This window comes from Chenopodium album, chromosome 3 (assembly GCF_948465745.1).
Source record: "Chenopodium album chromosome 3, dcCheAlbu1.1, whole genome shotgun sequence".
Taxonomy (NCBI): domain Eukaryota; kingdom Viridiplantae; phylum Streptophyta; class Magnoliopsida; order Caryophyllales; family Amaranthaceae; genus Chenopodium; species Chenopodium album.
The window spans coordinates 62,496,853-62,520,661 of record NC_137836.1 but is presented as its reverse complement, the minus strand read 5'-3'; the positions used below and the strand labels follow the sequence as shown (position 1 = coordinate 62,520,661).

The window sequence follows — 23,809 nt, the reverse complement described above, 5'->3', positions numbered from 1 at the left end:
TTATTTGTGCATTAATATTCAACCAACATAGATAAACAGGTTTAGGGTTAATCCTATTGATTGCATGTTAGTCAGAAAGCGCACATGAATACGATCTGAATAAAGTAGAGGCATATTATTAGGGCAGGTTCAGTCTCTTTTAGGTTGGATTTGTACCTTCATCCCCGAACCCCTATTTGGTTCTAGACCTTATGGAGTTGACGATCTCTTGGATCTTTAAGGGGTGTAACCTTCACCCTGTGAATGGTTTACAAGTTCCTAAAACTTGTTGGTGACTCTTTTGTTCTATCTTCTTCCCTTTAGGACGCCACCGTACTTAAGTGTATGATCACAGTGGGGTTCAATCAAGGGGTTAACGCTTGAATTTATTCCCTACAATTATGAAGTAAGTTAAAACCTATATTTGAGACCAATTTATCTTAGAGCCTAGTCCGATTAGTAATTAGGCCTAAAACGTGTTCATACATGTTTAAACTTGATTAATAACGGACCCAAATGCGTCAAATGCAATCACTAGTAGAAAAATACAAATAGGCACCCCCCTAATGGAACCGGTTTAGGGCAAACCGGTGCCAAAAACCGGCCTAAAAATGAGCAAGTTTTTGAACAAAGAGAAATGGCCCCGGTTCAGCTCAAACCGGTGCCAAAAATAAAAAGGGCACCGGGTTGAACCGGTGCCTAACCAAACCGGTGCCTAACTGAACCGGTTTTTATTTATTAAAAAAAAAAACCCGCCCATTTATATACCCCAAACCCTAAATAATGACCCTATTCTCTCTCTCCTCTCCTCTCCTCTCCTCCGCCTCTTTCTCTCTCCTCTCCTCCTCTTTCCTTCTTGCTCAGGCCAATTCACCATCGATCTTGCTTCTTCATTTCTATGTATTTCTGAAACTCCTCCTCCTTTCTATCACTTGAAGACGAAAAAGAAATGGAAGATAACAACAAATCGAAGACAAAAAACCGCGGTTTGATGTTGTTTTCGACTTTGATGTTTTTCGATTTCAATTTCAATTTAGATTTAGATTTTTTTTTTCAAGTTGCATGCGGTTTTGGGGTTTTGATTTCGTGATTTTCAGGGTTTTTTTTCGATTTTCAAGTAATTTCGATGTTTTATTTTCGTTTGTCGATTTTTTTTTCAATTTCTGGGTTTTGTTTTTCGATTTTTTTTTTTCAATTTCTGGGTTTTGTTTTTCAATTTCTGGATTTTTTTTTTTCAATTTCTGGGTTTTGTTTTTCGTGATTTTCTGGGTTTTGTTTTTCAATTTCAAATTTGATTGTGTTGTTTTCGATTTTGATTTTGTTTTTCGATTTCAATTTCAATTTCGATTTTGATTTTGTTTTTCAAGTTGCATACGGTTTTGGGGTTTTATTTTCGTGATTTCAAGGTTTTTTCGATTTTCATTATTTTTTCAATCTCTGGGTTTATTTTATTTTTGTTTTCAAGTTTGTTTTAATCAAATTTTTAATCAATTTCGATTTTGATTTTTTTTTTTCAAATTTTGATTTTTTTTTCGATTACAATTTTTTTTGTTTTCTGGGTTTTTGTTCGATTTTAATTTTTTTGTCGATTTCTAATTTTTTTTCTGGGTTTATTCGAATGTTGTTAGATTTATTTTTTGGGGTTTTTTTAATCGAATTTAATTATATTTATTTTCTGGGTTTTTTTATATCGAATTTAATTTTATTTATTTTGTGGGTTTAATTCTTTTTTTAACTGTTCTGGGTTTTTTTATTTTTTTCGCAGCTTGTTCATTTTAATCAATTTATTGTTGATGTTTTAATTTGCGCAGGTATACATAATCCAAGAATCAAGAATCAAGAATCAAGAATCAAGAATATGGGGATTTTTAGATTGTGATGTTGTAATATTTTTTTTTTGATTTATATTGTAGTTTTTTTTTTTATTTATATGTGTAATTTTTTTTGATTTATATGTAATTTCTTTTATTGATCTATGCTGTAAAATTTTATTGATTATATGTTAAACAGAATCGTTTATATTGATTGTGATGTTTGATTTATATTTTGTGTTTTTATTTAATTTAGTGTATTTAATTTTTAAGCAAAAAAAACAAAAAAAAAAAAATTGATTTTTGGGGGTTTTTTGGCACTGGTTAACCGGTGCCAAAAACTTTGAAAAAAAATTTAGTGGGCCTTTTTGGCACCGGTTAACCGGTGCCTATTCCACCCTATGGCACCGGTTTTGAACCGGTGCCAAAAACTTGGTTTTTGGCACCCCTCACATAGGCAGCGGTTCAAACCGGTGCCTTAGACCGGGTTTGAACCGCTGCCAAATGCATTTTTTCACCTAGTGAATGATTGGATCCAATAGAACCTACATTGTTGAAAACCGAGCCAAACAGATAAACCAACCATCAAATTCCCGTGCAAGGCCTATACAAATAGATAGCCCTTTCAAAGAGATTTCCAACGGTATATTATAAGCCTGATTCCGAGCCAAAACGAAGAAGTTATGATCAAAACACTAAACTAGGCCCTAAAACCGACACCCTTGCACTCCAACGGCCATAACTTTTTATCCATAACATATTTTAACCTAATTCTAACAGCATTGGAAAGTATACATTCAGAGATTTTCATTTATATCTCACATGCCTTAATCCGACTCTGCAATCAAAAGTTATGGAATTTTTAAAAACGCATTTTTGTATAAGGCAAACCGCAAACCAGCGCAACTCAATCAGTTGCGCGCGCCTTGCCCGGGCAACTCATTGAGATGCGCGCGGCACCCAGCGCGACTCAGAGAGTTGTGCGCGCCACCTGACTGCGCGACTCTAAATCCTAAACCTAGATCCCTACGCCTATAAATAGGGGTCTTCGTTCAGCATTACGAGGACCGGAAAAATCAGAATTAAAACCCTAGTATTCTCAAAACCCTAATCTCTCAACTTCTCATACTACTTTTTCTTCTCTCTTCCCAAATACTTTCAAACCCTAATTGATTCCATTGAAGTCCTTGGAGGTACGAAGAAGAAAGAAAGTCCATAAACACATTAAAACGGAGATTTAACATGAAAGAAGAACGGTTAGTTTCCTGAGCACTTAGATAAATCAATTTTCTTTTATTGTTTAAATAACTTTAATTGATTAATTAGTGTTGTTTGATCACTTTAAATATACTATTAATTAATTAATTCACATAGTACTCTTTCGTTAATCAAGACTAGAATTTGAATAATTAATTGTTGTTTTATCACTTAAAACAAGGCGAATCTTGTTTATTTATTGTTCTTTCACGAATATTATTAAATAAGAATAACGACTTTCGCAATGTAATTCCTACGTGATTAATGCTTGTAAATAAACTCAACTAACATAGTTTAGGTATCACGTTGCATATATTGTTTGGTAATGAAATTGTGAAAAAGGAAGAGCTAGTACGTAGAGGCCGTACCAGGGCTAGAATAGCGATTCCTCCCTAAAAGGAACGTTATTTTAGTACCCTCGCTCCCAAACTCATTTCTGGTTTATGTAGACCAATTTGGGCATGGGTAAACTTATGATTCGTGCTAATTATTCCATGAACTCCACATGGAAGAAAGGCATGAACGAGGTTTATGAGTTTTAATACTCATTGGCGACTCCTACTTGCATTGTTTCTTACAAAAAGGCGTGATGAGAGTATCATTTCTAATTCAAGGTCTCCCAAACAGTCAGGAATTCAAATCCTACTACACCCTAAAAAGTGTAAAGTCCTAGGCTTTTAAAAGGCCAAGGGCATTTAAGGAGAGTACCCCTTACGATGGGATCACCCTCCTTACACTTGGCTATCTTGTTTCTCATGGAATTTTCGCAAGCAATTCTCCTAGTCATTGCATCTGCACACAATTAAACAATCAAGCTCTTATTAGTTTGTAAATAATTTAGGATGTGTCATAATCAAAATCATGAGGTCAACTTATGTCAATAAATTACGGTTTAACATTATATCTTCCCTTTCATGGCTCTTAGTCAAAACCCACTGCTACTATTTTATATACTTTTCTTATCCATTACTTTTTCCTAAATTATAATCCTAATGTCTTTCGTTTGCAATTTTTTTTTATGATACCCACTTAGGCCCTGTTCGCTTCACCTTAAATATATATATATATTTTCGAGATTAAATAATATCATTTTAATAAAAATAAATTTAATTCAGCATAAATAATTTCAGTTCATTAAAAATAATTCGGTTCAGTAAATAATTCAATGAAGAAATATAATGGAGATAGAATCAGTATAAATAATTTTAGTATTGAAAAATAATTTCAGTTCAACAGTAAAAGTAATTTAAGTTAAACAAAAATAAAGTGAAGTGAACATGGTCTTACTCTTATTATATTTAAAATAATTAAAGAATTTATTTGGGGCCTAAAATTATGTGTCAATCAAATTTAGAAAATCTATTTTATCTTAATTCATCATAATGTAACGCTTAAAAAATAGGGAGCTCAGGTTAATCTCCTTGAAAAACGAATATGTTTATCTCGGTGACAAAATTATAAATAATATTACATTTTGGGAAAATACAATAATAATAAAAAAAATCAACATCATCTTCTTCGTCATTGCACAGTCCATGATTTCCCTTCCTCGTACCTTTGTTCCCGACCCTACTAACACCTTAATCTTCTTCTTCAAGCTCCATCAATGGCGGACACCAAACCTCAACACCACCATTTTCAGCGGCGCCAATGAAAACCCTAAATAAAAATATAGAAATTAAGGGAATGGTGACAGGCTAAAGTCGTAATCACCTAATCAAAAATAATTCTTAAGTCCTGTAACTATGCATATAGAGAAGAAGGGTCGAACCATAGGGAAACAAGTCAATTTATTCCTAATTAATTAAGAGTAGTCTAAATTATCAAGTAATCAGTTTGTTGTTGTAAAAAGGAATTATATTACGGAGATCAAGATTAGGGAGAAAATCAATAATAAGGGAGCCTAGGGTCACAGGTTCACCAATAATTAATAATTCAGGATAAAACATAACAATCAATAATTAACATTGCACACAAAACATGATCTAACAGGCTCTCGCAATTTATTAACAACATAGATCTAAAGGCTCTCGCAATTTACTAGATCTAAGTTCCTATTGAAAATAGTCTTTAATATCAAATTAACATCTGCTTGATTCATCAATTCAATATTGCTATACTTTTACAATCAAATCACATCTGCTCGATTCATAATCTAATTGTAAAGAATTAAAACAAGGAAATTTTGAGTTTTACCACCAAAAAATTTCAACAAATTGTTTTTTACCACCTACTATTTTCAATCTTTTATTTTACCACCAAATAAAAAAATTAAAGTTGTTTTTTACCACATTTACCCAATTCCGGTGACTGAAAAGTGCTGTGGGGCCCACCCTTTTTAATTTCCCTCCAATTTTATTTACACCCACCCCGATTTATTTCTTCTGTTGATTAACCCCAACCAACTTCATTTAATTCCTCTAACTTTCTCACCTTCCTCTCATTTAATACTCTGAATTTCACTCCTCTTCTCACTCTTCTGACCCTAAATTTTTTTTCCCATTTGAATTTTGATGTTGCTGTTGGAGTAACGAAGAGGTGGCACCACGAAAACCCTACAACTCAGCTTCAATTCGTCACTGTCAACAAGGGGGGACCTAAAGTGTTGGACTTTACTGACATAGATTCGAGATTCTGACAAAGCAAGGTACTTTTAGCATCTTTTAGCATCTTAACTGTAGTTAGTGTGTGTGATTGTGGTGTAATTGTTGATTTTATATGCTAAATATGGGGTGTTGTGGACTTTGTGTTGATTAACCCTAAAATTCGAATCTTTGACATGTGTGGATGCATTATGCTGTGATTACTGTATAATTAAAAATGAGGGTTATATATTGTTGGTATGTGGATTTACCATTGAGTCTGTGGTCAATCTTTGACCTGATTGATAAATTAAGTGTTTAAAGACTTGTTTGCATTGAACACTGTGTAAAGTATCAGTTACATTAATTAATGAATTATTTGGGACTAAATTGAGTTATGTTATGTTTATGTGTTGTGTGTGTAGCAGAATGAACAAAGTCCAACTTAAACTGACATTGGGTGGTGCTTTTATACCTTCTTTAATTGGAAAAAAAGAAAAGAAAAAGAGGCTATTAAGCTGGGATGGGGGATGGGTATACTGGAAGAAAAATGTGAATCCCTCCAAGATTGATGTGCATTTTATAAGAGAAGCTGATGTCCATGGGTTTGTGTCTGTTAATGTACAAGTTCCTACTAAGTTTAGTTGCTGGTATAGACAAAAGGGGAGGACATTTACAACTGGTAAAAGGGAGTTGGTGAACAGTGAAGAGATAAAAGGATTGTTAGATACAGTGAACAGGGAGGGAGTTATTGAGGTGTTTGTCACAAGTGGGGAACCAATCCAGGCCACTCCCATTACACCTTTTCATATTTATGATGGGAATTCTTTGAGTGCAAAAGAAAGAAATAAGTTGAGTAAAGATCCATTTGTGCCCAAATTAAAGCCCAACCCAGTTACTTCCAGCCTAACAATAAAGGCCCTTACTGAAGAACCACTTAAGAGAAGCCCTAGATTATCTGTTAAAGGTAGGGATAAGGTTGATGCTGATGATGCAGCAGCTAAGAGGTTTAGTGCTACAGATAAGGGGAAGGGAAAACTAGTTGAAGAGGAGGTGGAAGGTAGTGAGAGGAATACAGTAAGTAGGGAGTTGTTTAAGGATGGTGAAGGGGACTATAATCTTTCAGATTTGTCTGATAGTGAGCTTAGTGACCCTGATGTAGATTGGAGTGAAGGAGAAGAAGAGTTTTATGATGCTGTTGATGATGATGAGTGGGTGAGACAGAATACAGAGTTGGTGAACAGGGAAGTGATTAGGTGTTTCAGTGAAGAGAAACAAGATTTGTAACAAAAACAAGCTGGTGCAGGAACTGAGATTGAAAGGCATTTGAGGGAGATTGATATCAGTTTCCAGCAGGAGTAGGAAGAGGATTCTGATGAACTTAGGATTGTTCATAGTGATTCTGATGTTGAGGAGTGCACAGGCCCATGGTTTAATGGGGAGACTGATTTTGGAAAGCCTATTTAGCTTGTGCAAGGGCTGAGGTTCAGCAATGTGTATGTACTCAGGAAATCTTTGAGAGTTCATGCTATAGAAAATAGGTATGAGTACTATTTTCTTCATAATGACACCAAGAGGCTGACTATACATTGCAAGAGGAGGCGCAACTGTGTGTATAACAAGAAAACTTGTAGGCTGCCTAAGTGTGTGTGTAGGAAGAGTGTTAAATGTCCATTTAAGGTGTATGCTGCAAGATTGGTGAAGTCAGAAACTTGGCAAATCAAGTCACTGAGATTGAAGCATCTTTGTATGAGAACAAAGATGAATAAGAAAGTTACAGCTGAGTTCTTAGCTGATAGATACTTGGAGGAGTTTATAAGCAATCCAACTTGGAAGATTAGACAAATACAGGAGAGAGCTTTGACTGATTTGGGAATTAAAGTGAGCTACTTTAAAGCTTGGTTGGCTAGGTGTAGGGCAAAGCTAATTATTTTTGGCTCTTCAGCTGAGCAGTATGCCAAGGTATGGGACTATGCTAAGGCATTAGTGGTGCACAACCCTGGGACTGGTTGTGTGGTTGTTGTAGATGGGATAGAGCAGCCTGAACCCCCTCTTTTTTTGAGAATGTTTGTGTGTCTTGCACCATTAAGGGATGGTTTTGTTAGTGGATGCAGACCAATTATTGGAGTAGATGGCTGCCATCTTAAGGGTGCTTACCCTGGCCAAATTTTAGTTGCTGTAGCTAAGGATGGTAATAACCACATATTTCCACTAGCATGGGCAACTGTGGAAATTGAGAACAAGGACACATGGTCATGGTTCCTTGAGGCATTGGTAGACAGCATTGGAGGTCAAGATGAAGGTGAAGGGTTGACTTTTATGTCTGACAGGCAGAAAGTAAGTTGATAAATTTCCAGTTTGTAATCTCCATTATGTTTTTTTAGTTTGAGATAGGTGTAGCATACTAATTATTGTGTAACTTTTTTTGTGTAAATGCAGGGCCTGCTAGAAGCATTTGAGAATGTTGTACCTAAGGCTGAGACTAGGTACTGTGTTAGACACATCTGGTCTAACTTCAAACAACAATTCCAAGGATCTCTATTCAAAGAGCTATTTTGGAATGCAGCTAGGGCTTACACTTAGGTATAATAGTTAAATCCTCCTAGTTTTGTTGATTGTGAGTTTCTGGTTTTGGTTAGTTCCATTTGATTTTTACTGTGTGTGTCTTAATTTAGTATTATAATGCATATGGTCAGACTGATTTTGAAGTGGCTATGGAGTCTATAAACTTTTTATTTGAAGAAGCCTATGATTACCTAGCAAATATCCCCCCCAACATTGGTCCAGACATGTATTCTCCCCAACATGTAAGTCAAGCATGTTGTTAAACAATTTGTGTGAGACTTTTAACGCTGTTATAAGGGATGCTAGGGATAAGCTAATCTTAACACAAATGGAATGGCTTAGAAGATACATGATGAAGAGGACCAATGATAAATGGATGGCAGCCTCTGAATGGGAAGGGTTGTGTGTTCCTTATGTGAAAAAGGTGTTTGATGGGTTGGAAAAGTATGCAAGGACATGCACTGTCCAGTCAGGTAGGGGTGAGCTTTATGAAGTGGAGTATAAGGATGATACATGTGTTGTTAACCTTGAAGTAAGGACATGTACTTGTTACAGATGGGATTTGACAGGATTGCCCTGTGTCCATGCTTTTGCTGCTTTGCTGGATAAAAGGGTTGATCCAGAGCTTTATGTCCACCCATACTACCACATAGAGACTTACCTGGCTGCCTATGAGACTCCCATTCAGCCCATGCCTGGAGCCAAGCATTGGGATAAGGTGCATATGAGAGAGCCTATGCCTCCAGCTTTTAAGGTCCAACCTGGGAGACCAAAAGCTAAAAAGAGGAAGCTTGAACAAGGGGAGGGGAGTTCTGCACCTAATTCAGAGAACAAGAAAGTGAAGAGAAGGAATCAATGCAAGAATTGTGGGGGTTTTGGCCATTATGCCAAAACTTGTTCTCTAGATCCTGCCCCTACACCAGTTCAAGTTCAGAACACAGCACCATCAGGAGGTAGGCCAGCATTGGACAACCCTTGGATGAAGGAACAGAGGAGGAAGAGTGAATTGAGAGCTATGAAAAAGGTAAATTCACTTACACTATTTTTGATACTTAGATTGTCATGTGTACTGTACCTATTTACTGATTATGAATGTATGTATACAGAGTGCAGCATTAGGAGCTACTGCAGGACCCAATAGCATTGGAAACAAGAAGTTTCCTCAAGAATTAGCAAAAGAAAAAGCAGCTGAGGCATCTTCTGCTTGTAATGCATCTCAGCCAACTGAGCAAGTGCAGCCTTCTGCAATGGAAGCATCAGCAAGCCAGCCCATGACTAGGAGCAGAACAAAGCTTACTGAAGCTTCCCACACCTCAGCCTCTCAGCCTCTTCCCAGACAGCAGAATACCAGGCACAAGTTATCAGTATCAAAGGGTTTACATCAGCATCAGTTCATGCACAAGGATGATATGTGGGAACTTGGCCATGATATGTAATTTACTGCCTAAAATTTGGTTTACTGTAGACAGACAAGTGTTTTTTTTTTTTATCAGTTTGCTTAAGTATTTGAACAACTAAGGGTGGCAAGTCCATCATTTTGTGCACTTAACTATTTGGAATGAACAATATTAACTAGGGCAGGAACCCTGATTTTGTAGTATGTTGAACCACTTCTAAAATATAATCTGATCAGCACCTATTTATAACATTTGCATATGTAATTGGATTCAATTATTTTCATTTCAGTGCATAACCAAATTTTCATTTCATTTGGATTCCCCAAAACCCTAGAATTAAACTACACACACATAATTAAATCTAAACTAAACAAATCAATAAAAGAAGTTATAATAGAATAAAGAAATAAAATTGCTAAAATTAATAGAGAAGAAATCGTTACCAAAATTAACGGAAACAAAGAGTTGAGTCAAGAACAAGAGTGAACTTGTAGAGAGAAATTAAGAGAGAGAAAATGACTAAGTAGATAGAGAAAGTCTAAGAGAAGAGGTGATCAAAACTAAAAACACTAAAACGTATTTATACAAAATTCGTAATTACTCCTAATTAAAACTAAGCAAATTGCTGAACTAATCTTCTCAGAAGCACGCGCCCGATCGGGCCCGCTTTTTTCTTCGATCTCTTAGCCTAGGCAGCCGCCCGATCGGGCCCGGCTATAGGCTAGACTTGGGATTGGGCTTCATTCTTGGCCTAATTCAAATCTCCACTTTGGGTCTTGAATACTTGGTGTCCAATATAATGCAAGTGGTCGTGCCCTCCAATGCTCATAGTCGTTTAACAATAATTCCGGGAAAATGCTCCAAAGGCGCAATTTCCTACAAAACTCAACCAAAACTACGAAAACACTAGAAAACACCAATTAGTAATAAAAGTGGCTCTAAAGAGCCAAAAACACTACCAATTATGACCAAGGGACGGGGGTAAAACACTATATAAAATAGACATATCAAATAGTTAATCCTAAAGGGAAGGAGTTTACGTTTGGTTGTTTGATTTCCCCCTTTCTATTGGTATTTACCATAGATAGAGCTTGTGAGCTTCTTCAATTCCAACAGATTTCTATTTTCCATTAAAGCTACTTGAATGAGTTTTTCTATAAAATGACAAAAATGCCCCTCTTTTTAATTGGGAAATGACTACAATATCCTTTAATAAACTTCACAAAGATAAACTTCTACTTATCCCTTATAAAAAGGGGCAGTACTTTTTTTGTTTTTGGGGGTAAGTGATTGACACAGTAACAAACCCTTTTTATTTATTTATTTATTTTTATCTCAAAATATATATAACTCTTTCGTCACAATTATCCAAACAATTGAATGTTTGAAAAAGGTAATCCGCTAAGGGATTAAAATTAGAGTTGTCAAACATGTCATGTATGTCGTGTTGTTATCATGTTTTTGTTCAAAGTTAATAGGTCTAAAAACTTCAGCACTACCTCGACCCATTTAATAAATATGTCGTGTTGTGTAGACTTGTTTATAAAACATGTGAGAAATCATAGCTATCCTGCTTTTTTCGTGTCTAATTCGCATTGCGTTATATGCAAAAGTATTAGCCACATTATTTAAAATTTTTAACAAAATTATGTAAGCTATTCATCTATGCTCTTAAATGGGTTAAGCCATGTTGCTTTCATGTAGTTGTCGATTTTAATTAAACACTGACCCATCCAGTTGATAAATTGAACGAATCATGCCGTGTTGACCGGTTTAGTAAAACAGGTCGTAAACCCCTAATTTTAATAGGATTTTTAGTGTCTGGTTTATGTCGTATCATCTTTTGTCAGATTTAATTAGAATTCTAGGCCACTTGCCTAGTTGCCCACTTCCTACTAAAGTGTCTCTTATAATCACTAGAGAAAGCTAAGCTAAACCTAGAGAACAATAATTAGTTCTTACTCAAAAAAGGTATTAAAACATCCGAAATAATAGATATAAAATACTAAGATCTTAACTAGTTAACTATCTAAGGAATGAATTAATTTAAGTTTGATAAGCACAAATTTTTAATTAATTAATATGAAAGTCAAACCAACATTCGGCATCGATGTTGCTTAATTTTACGTATAAGTGTAAATTGTAAAGTGATAAAGCTATTGGTGGATGCGTGTATTAAAATTAAAATATATTTCACATTGAAGAAAGCTAGCTAATCATCTTTTTTATAATATAGTAACTTTCAATTGAGAAAGATTCCATGCATCTGAGTACTATATAAGTTGGCAAATGGTAGTATGGAACCATGCAACTTAAATAAATTCAAGGTAGTTTATTATTAAGACCATAATAATAAAACTACAATTAAACTACTTGAATATACAAAAATGGCTAACAAGGTTTTGTTGTTGTTGCTTATTATAGCAATTTGTAGCAATTTTGTGATTTCGAATGCAGGTAAGGATAAAGGTGACAAGAAAAAGGGTGGCCTAATGGAAAACTTTTATGAAGATGATTGTCCTGGTGTTGAAGAGATTGTGCAAAGGGTTACGGAGAGTCATGTCTCTACTAACCCAAATTTACCTGCAAAGCTCTTGCGATTGCATTTCCACGATTGTTTCGTTAGGGTATGCGTCTTTTACCATCAATATTGTCCCAATATATAATTTTATTACGTTAATAAGAATGATAACCATGATTATTTAAAAAAAAATAAACAAGATATATTCCATTATTGTTTCATTGATATTGCAATAGTTTGACTTTGACATTATTAACTAACTTGGATTTTTTTTAACCAATACAGTATATGAACTTTTAAGAATGTAAATAATAGTATTGTGTTTATTCTTATAGATGATCAAACTTAGTTGGGTGTTGACAAATTCGATGATTAAGCTATTGTGCTTTTGAAACAAAAGACGATACATATACATGTTACTAATGACAATGTTTGCATGTTATAGCCCATTTCATACGTACGTGTTTCGTATGCATGAGTCAACTAAATCCATAATCAATTAATATGTGAAATCACAAATTTTAACGTTGCCTCCTTTTTGGTACCTCAACAAAAGCACACACAAAAACATAAATATTAGTACACTATTAGGAATTTCATATGAGATGATAGATTTTTTTTGGCTGAAAAAACAAATATACATCAGGGGTGTGAAGGTTCAGTACTATTGAACTCCGTCGCAAATACTAAGTCAGAGAAAGAGTCATCAGGCAATAAAAACTTAGCAGGGTTCGAAGTTATTGATGATATTAAAGCAGCGGTTGAGAAAGAGTGCCCCGGAATTGTTTCTTGTGCTGATATCTTGGCTCTCGCTACTAGGGACGCTGTTTCTCTCCAAGTAAGTTTCAATCTCAACCATAAATGAATTATCATGCTCTGTTACGTTCTACATATCTTTGTCACAGGTCACAATATGTAGGCAGAATAATCGATCGTAACTTGTATACAAAGAAAAATGATATAACAACTCTAACTACGATTAGTGATTAATACGTATAAGAAGTTAATTAATGAAACATCAAGACGTAATACTACTGATCTATGCCCATTTCTTTCTTTAAATGTTACGTGCAACTTTTGAAATATTTTATATCTCACAAATAATACCCCACAACATAGTATTATACTGTTTTTGGTTTAATCTATTATTCCCACCATTACTAATGTTTTATATTTCAATTTTTTGTTTAATTTAAGCATTGTAACTAATTGTTCATCGTACTTTTGTTTTCTATACGTATGATTTTCTAGTACGGGAGGCCCTTGTGGGATGTACTCACAGGCAGAAGAGATGGAACTATATCTTTGGCTTCGGAGGCTGAATCTAATCTCCCTTCTTCCTTCTCTAACCTCCCTGTTCTCAAAAAGAATTTTGCCAAAAAAGGCCTTTCTGTTCGTGATCTTGTGGTTTTATCAGGTACGTACGTCAAAACTCTACATAATTTTTGATTCTTTCTCTATACCTTTCATAAAGTAAATAATACAACATCGTATATTTGACTGATTAAAAATGTTATAATACTCTCTCGGTCTCTTAATGTTGTTCTTTCTATTTAGACATTGATTGTTTGACATAAGATGAAGAATTTTTATTACTCTTTAGAGAAATATAGATAAAAGGGATATTATGAATAAGCATATATTTATTCCATTTCAACTAATAATAAATAAAAAACAACACTGCCTCTTTTTCAAAAAAAAAAAAAAAAAAAAAAAAAAAAAAAAATATTACTTCCGTTAATTGTTATCTGCAACTTTAGGGTATCATTAATGAAATAAAAAAAAAAACAAAAAAAAAAAAAAATTCTAAAGTTTCAGATAACAATTAAAAGTACTACTTCCTCCGTTCTATTAATATTGCAACAATAGACTTTTTGCACTATTCATCACTCTTGTTTGACCATATAATATGATTTATACGTTAAGCAAAATATAGTCTAGTGGGATCTTGTTGGATTCGTCTCATAAAATACTTTCACAATATCAACTTTTATATTTTCCATTGTGTGTTTAAAAACTTGTATGTTTTCGTGGGATAAAAGGTGCACATACAATTGGAGTTGGTCACTGCAACTTTTTCAACCATAGGCTATTCAACTTCACCGGAAAAGGAGACCAAGATCCTTCATTAGACCCAACTTATGCTAGTTTCTTAAAGACTCAATGCAAAGGTCCAAGTGATTCTACAACCACGGTTGAACTCGACCCTAAAAGCTCGCTCTCCTTCGACAACCACTTCTTCCAGATCCTAAAAGAACATAAGGGTCTATTCGTGTCCGATGCTGCCCTCCTCACCGATAAAAAAGCTGAAAAAATTGTGGATGAACTTCTTAGTCCTGAAAGCTTCCTTGATGAGTTTGCTAGGTCTATGGAAAAGATGGGAGCCATTGATGTGCTTACCGGAGGTAAAGGGCAGATTAGGAAACAATGTAGTGTGGCTAACTAAGTAATTATGAAAAAATATTGCTTAGTGTTTTCTATGCATGCTCAATAAGGGAATGGACATTTCAAAGAATGTATGTTTCATTCCTTGTTTATTATTTTTATGACAAGTAATAAGGGTCTTCAAATTTGTTGTATGCCCAAAAATTCTAATGATTGTCAATAATAAGGCAATATGTTTCAATTATATAATTTCATAAGAATCAACAAGGGGTATCCCAATTCTCAAGTTCCCAACTATATATATTCACTTGCAACTAAGTATGATATAAGAGGTGATTGATAAGTATTACTCCTCAAATTTTTATTCTTTGGCTTTATATGCATATTTTTACATGGACATCTTCAAATAACAATAATTTTTCCTAATTTCAATTACATATTATAAAAGACAAACATTTATAAAGTTGTTCGGCAACAGATTTCAGAATTTATTAAGGGTTTGGACTTGTGTTGCAATTTATAAAAAATTTCTTGCTACTACGCTACTAGGGGTGTAAATGAGCCGAGTCGAGCTGAGTATTACCTTGTTCATGTTCAAGTTCATTTAATTTAGGCAAGTTCGAGCACGATCCCGAGCTTTCAAGCGAGCTCAAATTTCTGTTCAAACTCGGCTCATTTAGTACACTATATGTTCAAGAATGGTTTGTGACGTTTATTTAATGAGTCTTTCATGAATGGACTTAAATTGAATCTTAATTATAAATTTAATAACTAATTAAATTAACAATTGTAAATAAACCAATGATTCATGAATATAAATAAACGAGTTGTTCATGAACTTATCTGAACGAGCATATCTATGTTCGTGTTTGTAGGGAATATTTCAAGCATTATCCCTAGCTTGAACCCCACTATGATCATACACTAAAGTACGGTTGCGTCCAAAGGAAAAGAAGATAGAGCAAAAGAGTCGCCAACAAGTTTTAGGAACTTGTAAACCGTTCACGAGGTGAAGGTTACACCCCTTAACGATTCATGAGATCGTCAACTCCAAAAGGTCTGGAACCATGACTGGTAGTTCGGGGATGAAGGTACAAATCAAACCTAAAAGAGATTGAACCTGCCCTAATAAATAGGTCTCTACTTTATTCTGATCGTATTCATGTGCGCTTTCTGACTAACATGCAAACAATAGGAATACCCAAAACCTGTTTAATCTATGTTGGTTGAATATTAATGCACAAACAAAATTATTATTGGCGATTACTTGAATTATAATCAAATTAACCCTAAACAAGATTATTAATTATCTTATTAAGCATGATTACAACTACCAATTTCTTTAAACATGCATAAAAGGCATGATTAAGCAATAACAAATAAAAATATATATCAAGCAACATAATAATAATCATAAATCATAACAATTATAACAATAATAATCATAATCATATTAAAGCATAATATTAATAGCAAGATCCTAGGCATGATACTAACAAGATTAATAACAAACCCTAGCATGTCACTAAACATCAAAGATTATTAAATATTTAGCCCTAACATGATACTAACAAAAATATTAGGAAGAAAATAGGAAGCATCGCAGGAATCACAATCGTCATATTTGATATTAGAAATTATAGTTATTAGCCTAAACATGATACTAGGAATCATTGTTGTCATTCAAAACATCAAGCATCCTAACATGATACTAGGAATCATAATAACAACCTAGACATGATTTCTATATCATAATATCAATAAATCAATTAAAGCACTTACTTGGATGCATCGTACCTCTTTCTAATAACAAAATTCACGCGTTAGTAACTTCAAAGAAAATAATAAAAACAAAGAATTAAATTAAATAATTGAAAGAGAGATTTGGGACCAAGCCCTCAGAAATTAAAACCTTTCACGTCTAGGGCGAATGCAATTTCGAATTTGGCTAGGTGTTTCTAGATCTTGTGAACGCGGAATTTTGTATGCAAAAAGCTAGAGAGAGAATATTTTGAAAACTAGAGACACTACTACAAAATGAGTGTTTTTTCGACGCTGGGTAAGGGGTGTCAGTGGGTAAATTTAGTATCCGCGTTTTTTCGACTCTTTTAGGTGACGAAAGCAATTTTTGTCGCTAAAAAGCGTCGAAGACAAGCACATGTCACGCACGTGAATTGTTAGTACCTCACAACTCAGCCCACATTTCAATTTTAAGGGGAAAATAAACCAAAAAAAAAAAAAAGAAAACTCATACTACTCAGTTCTCAACCCTAATTATTCCTCCCTCCTTCACGAGATTCATGAATTCGATCTAAATCTAGATCTTCTTGCAATTCCCCAAATTATGCTTGGTGAAATTTCTCTACTCACTTTGAACTGTGATCGATTTATTCACTCTCTATGTCGCCGTTGATTATAAGGTACATCTTTCATTTTAGAACGAATTCGAATTTCTCTTTTGATTGAAGTCTATTAAATTGTTTTTAGCAACTTTTTTTTTTTCAATATTATCACAAAATTATGATCTGATGTTGTTTGATTTTTGAATATATGCTTGCGATTTAAAAGAAGTTTATATTCAATCGATTGAATTGTAGATTTCATGTGCGAATTTAAAAGACGTTTATATACAATCAATTGAATTGGAGATTTTGAAGTAAATTCCTAAAGAAAAGTTGTGATTTTGAGAAGTAATAAGTAATGAAGCAAAGAGAACCAAATCGGAATGACAGTTTCTTGTTCCTTTTAATTGGATGTTTGATAGATATTTTTTATTAGTTAGTTTTAATCAAATTCAATTCATCTTTGGTTGTTGCTTTTACCTAGCAAATGTTACTTGTAATTTTGTTGGTTTTAATATGATTTTACAATTTAATAATTAATTCCTCCTCTAGATCTATGCATCAAATATAATGTTAAAGTTCTTTTGGTTTGCTTTCTTCCATTCTTTTTTTTAAAGGCGTACTAGGGACTGTGATTAAGAGGTTTTGAAGAAGTTTTTTCTTCACTTGATCTCCCTGATGCTCTTGTCTTCCTGACATAATATAGCAGCCACATTGGCAGCGTCATGACTGGTGGCTTGGCAACAGGTTGGGTGTTGCAGGTTGTTGCTTTTATTATTAATTGTTGTTCTGATTTTGGTCTTGTTTGATGTTGCTGCTGTTATTGTTTGATGTTGCTGATGCACGCATTGAGGTGTTGTTGCAAACTCGCTACTACCTTTCTTTGTTGACTGAGATGCTGCCCCAGCTATCTTCATGGATGTGTTTATGTCCTATCTTGTGTGTGTGTGTGTATGTGTGTGTGTGTACGTGTGTGTGTGTGTGTGTGTGTGTGTGTGTTCGTTGTTGTGATTGTGTCCTATCTTGTGTTATTCAGACTTAAATCAATAAAAGAAATCATTTTTGTGAGCTTATAAAACTACTAGGATTCTACTTTGACAAAGCTAAGCTCACCTATGGCTCAACCTCACTTGCCTGTGGGTAGTCCCATCTTGTTATGTACTTTGACTGAAATCAATAAAAGAAATACTATTTGTGTACTAATAACTTACCTATAGGACTCTAGGACTCAAGTTTAATAAATCTAAGCTTACATTTTTTTTCCAAGGAGGTCAGCAATTGCTTCAAAAACTACAGAGAATGATATTCACAAGCTTGTATGGAGATATGTTTATTTATTTAAGAACTTTTTCATACTTATTTATAGGTGAAAGAGCCATTTTATGTGCTAGGTTTTTGTATACATATTTATCCTTTTTTTGGTAAAGTTTTGTCCATGTTTGTATATCTTATTAATATAAGAGAGTAATAATTTAATTATAGAAATTATACTCTGAAATTATGAGTTGGCAAAAGATGAACTTCAGTTAAAATCGACTCTCTTTAACTGAATTGTAATATATTTTTCTTCAACTAAATTGTAGCATAAAATTACGAGTTAGTAATTTGTTGTCTTATTTGTACCCTCTAGCTCTCTGCTCACTTTGCAAAAAAAAAAAAAAAAAAAAAAAAAAAAAAAAAATTACTTAATTAATAAAGTTATAGAATCCTAATGATTGTATAGAATACTGTCTCTTTGAATAATTCCATGAGCTTTATTATATCTTACAAAGAGATTATGTACCACTCAGAGGAGCTGTAACATTCTTTAAAGTTCCATGTAGATAGAAACCTGATTTAGTGTTCAAGTTATTATGTAACAGGATCCTGTCATTATGGAATAAATACAGAACTGCAAATCCATATTCATAGCTATGAGAGTTACATAGCAATATAACATTACTTGCTGAAGACAGATTTTGAGCCTAGGCATCTAAGAATGCGAAAACCAGAGTTTCCATGTGAGCCATGAAGCTTTTAATTTCTATCTGATAATCATATTACCATATTAATCAGTCAAAGTATTTTGGGATTTTGAAGAATAGTTGTTGATGAGCCTTTCATTGTGGTGTTTGCGGAATTTTTTTAGTGACTTGTTAATTGTGAAGACAAAGAAAAGGGTAATGGAGAGAGAAATCTGATGCTAGATTGCATGACTGAGTTTTTTTAGCAGGGTTGCTTTGATAGTGCATGGATCAAGGTATTCCTTTTTTTTAAGGGATCAAGGTATCCTAGGATTTTGGGTAAGTGTTACATTATTATTGTTTCAATTGATTTTGTACTCCAATTCTTTCAGTAATAATTGAGTAATAATTGATTTTGATTTGGAGTGCTTGCTTGGTCCATTGTTGTCGCTCCCTATGTTCCTATTATTGTGAACTTTTATTAATTTTGGGTTGTGTTTTGCTTTTGTTGCGATGAAATTTGAATTTTTGGGTTGATTCATGAATGGTGAGGATTTGAAAGAAAAGGGTGGTTTCTAGTTATTCCTTTTAAAGTCATAGGTGTGGTTTCTTTTTAAATCATTATAATTGGTATTCGTATATATTACTAATTCAATTTCTTTCATTAGTTGAAATGATGGATGTTGTTCTTGTAGCAGAACGTTGACCACACTGTTGTCGACCTTGCTACTGTTGCTGCGCAATGTTGTTGCTGTTGTTTTTTATTCCCGATGATGTTGTCAGTATTCCTAGGACAACAATGATTGGTCGGACACAACAATCTTCTTCTTAAAGCGCTTGTTGGACAATTTTCTCAGATTGTAGGTGTAGTTCGCCAAGGGAATACATCTCCGGGTCTTTTAAACAAAGCATCCGAATTCTTAGGAAAGGCAAAACATTAGGTAACAAAGTCACATTTTTCTTTATAACTAAAATCAGAGCTGAAATCCAGAACTGAATTCAGATATGAAGTTCAGAACTGAATCCAGAACTGTGAATTCAGAACTGAATCTAGAATTGAATTCAGAACTGAATTCAGACCTGATTTTTTGGAAGTTTGAATTCAGAACTAAATTCATAACTGAATCCGGAACTGAATTCAGAACTGAATCCATTTATACTGCTTGTCTGCCCTGCTCCCCTGCTGCTTGCTGTCCTTCTCCCCTGTTGCTTGATGTCCGTTCCCCTACCTAAGCTGAATGCCTGAGATGTCTAGACTTATCTTCCATCTTTTGCTGCTATATCATGCTGCTATATTTGAGCCTAAAACCATGATATAAAGCATGATGGAATGGAATATTATTTTATCTGTGGTTCTATAATAATGAATGTGTGGGATTTCTTTGCTAAGGTTGAGTAAAGATTGAGGTTGCTTTAGATATTGTGAGCCACTCTGATAATTTAATGTTCGTAGAATAGATTAGCAATATAATGAGATTTGGGGATTCATTTACTACATAAGAAATAGCTCTTGAGTTTTTAAGGGAGAATGAATACTTTACCTAATGAACCTGAATCCAACAGAATGGTTTTGTCCTGTTTTTTCTCAACACTTACTAGCTAACATGTCAACTTCCAATCTGGTTTCCCTTTGTTTAGCTAACATGTCAGCTAACTTGTCTTCAGGGGGAAATCATTGATGTTTCTTTCTTGGCAGTTTGATTTTTTAAAAATAAAACACACATATGGTTTTTAATTAATGATTGATTATACTGTTATGATATGAATGATTAGCATTTTCAAGTCCTATAAGGTCATCTTTGTGCACATGTTATTTGATAATATCTTATCTCGATAGATGATTAGGATTCTCTTCTTATATTTCTTCAGGCACTAGTATAATTACTAAGCAAAAATGTGAAATTCACTTAAAATGTTGAGTGCTTTTCCTGTGTTCTGATAATAAGTGTTGAAAGCATAAGTAGCATGAGCAAATACATTATCAGGCTCATAGCAAGGCTCGCCTACAATAATAAAGGGGAACAATCCTCTTGTCAACTCCATCTCTTGCACTACAATAAGTCTGGTTTGTTGTATTATTAGACAAAACAGACCCATACTGATATAGACTGGCATCCCATTTGCATCAAATAATCCCCAATTCTTTTATGAAGTGGCCCCATCCTTTGGCATCCCCCTTAGACTGCCAGCCTGATGTTTGGGTAATGCTTGTGTGTGTGTGTGTGTGTGTGTGTGTAAGATTGCTGTTACAAGACTGCCAGCCTGACGTTTATAAGATTCCTGTTGTAAGTGTTGGCATTCTCAAAGACGTTTGTGTAATGCTTGTGTGTGAAATTCAAAAATGCTCGTGTGTGTGAAATTTAGAGCTTGTGTGTGTGTGTGTGTGTGTGTGTGTGTGTGTGAGTGTGTGTGTATAAACCTATATTGTGTAATGTACTAATTTATAATTTGTATTTTTTTTTTAAGATTGGAAAAGGCAATGTAGGTGCAACAAGAGAATAGGCCGGGACACTTGAGCATCAAAACAAGCGACTAAATCGTCTATAACGCCGTCATCTATCTATTTTGGTTTTTAGTCTTATTTATATTAGTGATGTATTTATTTAGGGATCGGACAAGCTACTATAATATGCGACTTTTTTATTATTATTTTTATTAATTGTGTTGATGTTTTCTTTTATAAATTTGGTAATTAACTATGCACTCTTATTATTATTGATTAATTATTGTTTTTTATTAATCTCATCTAGTTATATAGAATATTTGTTTATTTTAATTTTAATGTTATAAATTTAATTTATGATAAATTATATTTAAATAACTATAATGTATATATGATGGTAATATTTTAATAAAAGGAAAAAAAAAAGCTTAAAAAATATTCTAGACGCTTTTTAATGTCTACATATTTGCACATTTTCAAATTTCAAAGAGCTTCCCGCCATACCATAGGCTGACACGAATAAACGCAAGACAACAAAAAGCGTCGCTAAATTTGATTATGTGGACAGGAAAAAGCGTCGCTAAAAAACTACACACATTTGAGATAATGCGCGAAATACGTAATTTTCGACGCTTCGTATATTAGTTTGGACACTAAAAAGCGTCGAGAATCTCGACGTTTTTTTGTGTCCCTGAAAAATTTTTGACTCACGGATTTTCGACGCTTTTTTGCAGCGTCGAGAAATAATTTTTCGACGCTTTTTAGCGTCGAAAAAAGGCCTAAAAAGCGTCCAGAAAACACGCTTTTTGTAGTAGTGAGAGAATAAGAAAATTAATAGTTGTTGATGATAATTGTTGATGGAAAATGGAGGTTTTAAGAGGCTATTTATAGAGAAAATCAGCCGGATGGATAGAAAAACGAATCAGAGTTTCGAAAAGAATAAAACAACTTAGCGTCAGGCACTAAGGCTAGCGCCAGACGCCAAGCATTAGCGCCAGGCCTTTTCGGGTATGAGGGATAAGGGGTGTAAGTAATAACCATCCCTTATCCCATGGTTAGTTTTGAAAGAATAACATGGATTATTTGTGGGGTAAAAGAGTTCGTTAATCCCCTTTATCCCTCCAACTGTAGCTTAGCTAAATTCTTAAATTGAACTTGTCACATTTAATCCTTAATATTAAGGTCGCTGTGTTTAACAGTTTAAATATTGCTATTTTAAAATAAAAGTTGATATATTTATACCAAGGTCACCACTAGGTTCAAATAAAGGTTATTATGTTAATATTAAATTGTCATTGTATTGTAAAAAAGGTCATAAGCGATTAATATATTTTGTAATGAGAGTTTTAATATCATTATACTAGTTAGTAATTTAGTATGAATAATAATTAATTAAAGGTTTTATGTTAAAAATAAGGTTACTATGTTAAATATAACGGCAGCGCAGCTGGTATGTGTTTATCACATTCTAAAATAATGTTATTCTGAACTAAGTCCACACAAAATTCAATAAAGATTGTTATATTAAAATAATAGAGTGACTATATTCGACATATATAACATCAACTGACACACGTGGACCACATGTCCACAATAATATTATTGTGAAGTCCACAACTATTTTTTTTTTCCTATTGTTTTTGTTGTTGTTTAAACTGAAGAATGTAATAAAAAAGGTAATAAAAAGAAGATGAAAAGGAAATATTGTAATCCCTTTATTTTTATTTTTTTCAAATGCATCACTTGTATATATAGTTTCAAGAGAGTTATTTGCCCTAAAATTAAATGTGTAATTAAACAAGTGTATGATTAATTTATACTGATAAAACTATAAAATTACAATGTGAAACATGATAGAGATTGATATATAATAATATAAGTGAAAATAGTTTTTTAAAATCACTTAAATGGAAAGTGAAAAGCTAAACGTCGCCCTCGAATAACTAACTAATACTCGCAAAATAAACTAAAATTACAAATTTACCCTTTTTTAATAAAAAAATTACCCCCTTAATTTACCCCCTATTCATACTAGCCACCACTACCACCTCTTCATACTCACCACCACTACCACCACCACCACCACCGCCACCACCACCACCTCCTCCTCCTCTTTTAACCACCAACTCCTTACCTTTGGTTTCACGATCTACACAGCCGCGGTAATGACGAGTAATTAAGGACAAAGGGTAGTCGGGTCGGTCACCGGCGGAGAAAATGTTTGTTTTTTTTTTAATTTTTTGAATTCGCGACAAACGCCTAGATTTTTCGCACGTCCTAGGCTCAAACGCCTAGTTCGTGCGAACAACCGTGTGGTTGTATGAAAAATCTGGGCGTTTGAGGTGAAACGCCTAGTTTTTTATAATACCCTAGGCTGAAACTACGCCTAGTTTTTTCGAAGCATCCTAGGCTATTTGAAAAAACTAGGCGTTTCAGCCCGCTACCTATTGCAAAGCGGGGGCTTTAGCTTAGGGATTCGAGGTAATTCGAAGGCTACACGTGAAAGGATTCTAGGGTATTCGAAAATTCTAGGCGTTTCTTGGGTTTCAAATTTTTTTAAAAAAATTATTGCGACGTATCGATT

General features: G+C 33.9%; 1 protein-coding gene and 1 long non-coding RNA gene across 2 annotated transcripts; both read left to right on the top strand.

Moving 5' to 3' along the window:
* The first annotated feature begins 11,927 nt into the window (after positions 1-11,927).
* Positions 11,928-14,806, top strand: LOC145624022 (peroxidase 24-like). The gene is made up of 4 exons (XM_081676948.1): positions 11,928-12,218; positions 12,759-12,950; positions 13,364-13,529; positions 14,155-14,806. The coding sequence occupies exons 1-4, from the start codon at positions 11,979-11,981 to the stop codon at positions 14,556-14,558; spliced, it is 1,002 nt and encodes a 333-aa protein (XP_081533074.1). The 5' UTR covers positions 11,928-11,978; the 3' UTR covers positions 14,559-14,806.
* A 1,786-nt stretch (positions 14,807-16,592) lies between these two features.
* LOC145624024 (uncharacterized) lies at positions 16,593-21,584 on the top strand. Its single transcript, XR_014110360.1, has 4 exons — positions 16,593-16,917; positions 17,457-17,600; positions 19,451-19,723; positions 21,249-21,584. It is a non-coding gene; the product is annotated as an uncharacterized LOC145624024 (long non-coding RNA).
* The last annotated feature ends 2,225 nt before the right edge of the window (positions 21,585-23,809 follow it).

What these genes read in the sequence shown, in the direction of transcription:
- LOC145624022 (XM_081676948.1), top strand. Translation starts at nt 11,979, where the DNA reads ATGGCTAACAAGGTTTTGTTGTTGTTGCTTATTATAGCAATTTGTAGC. An exon ending in TCCACGATTGTTTCGTTAGG is followed by an intron (nt 12,219 to 12,758) that starts GTATGCGTCTTT and finishes AATATACATCAG; the next exon opens with GGGTGTGAAGGTTCAGTACT. An exon ending in GGGACGCTGTTTCTCTCCAA is followed by an intron (nt 12,951 to 13,363) that starts GTAAGTTTCAAT and finishes ATGATTTTCTAG; the next exon opens with TACGGGAGGCCCTTGTGGGA.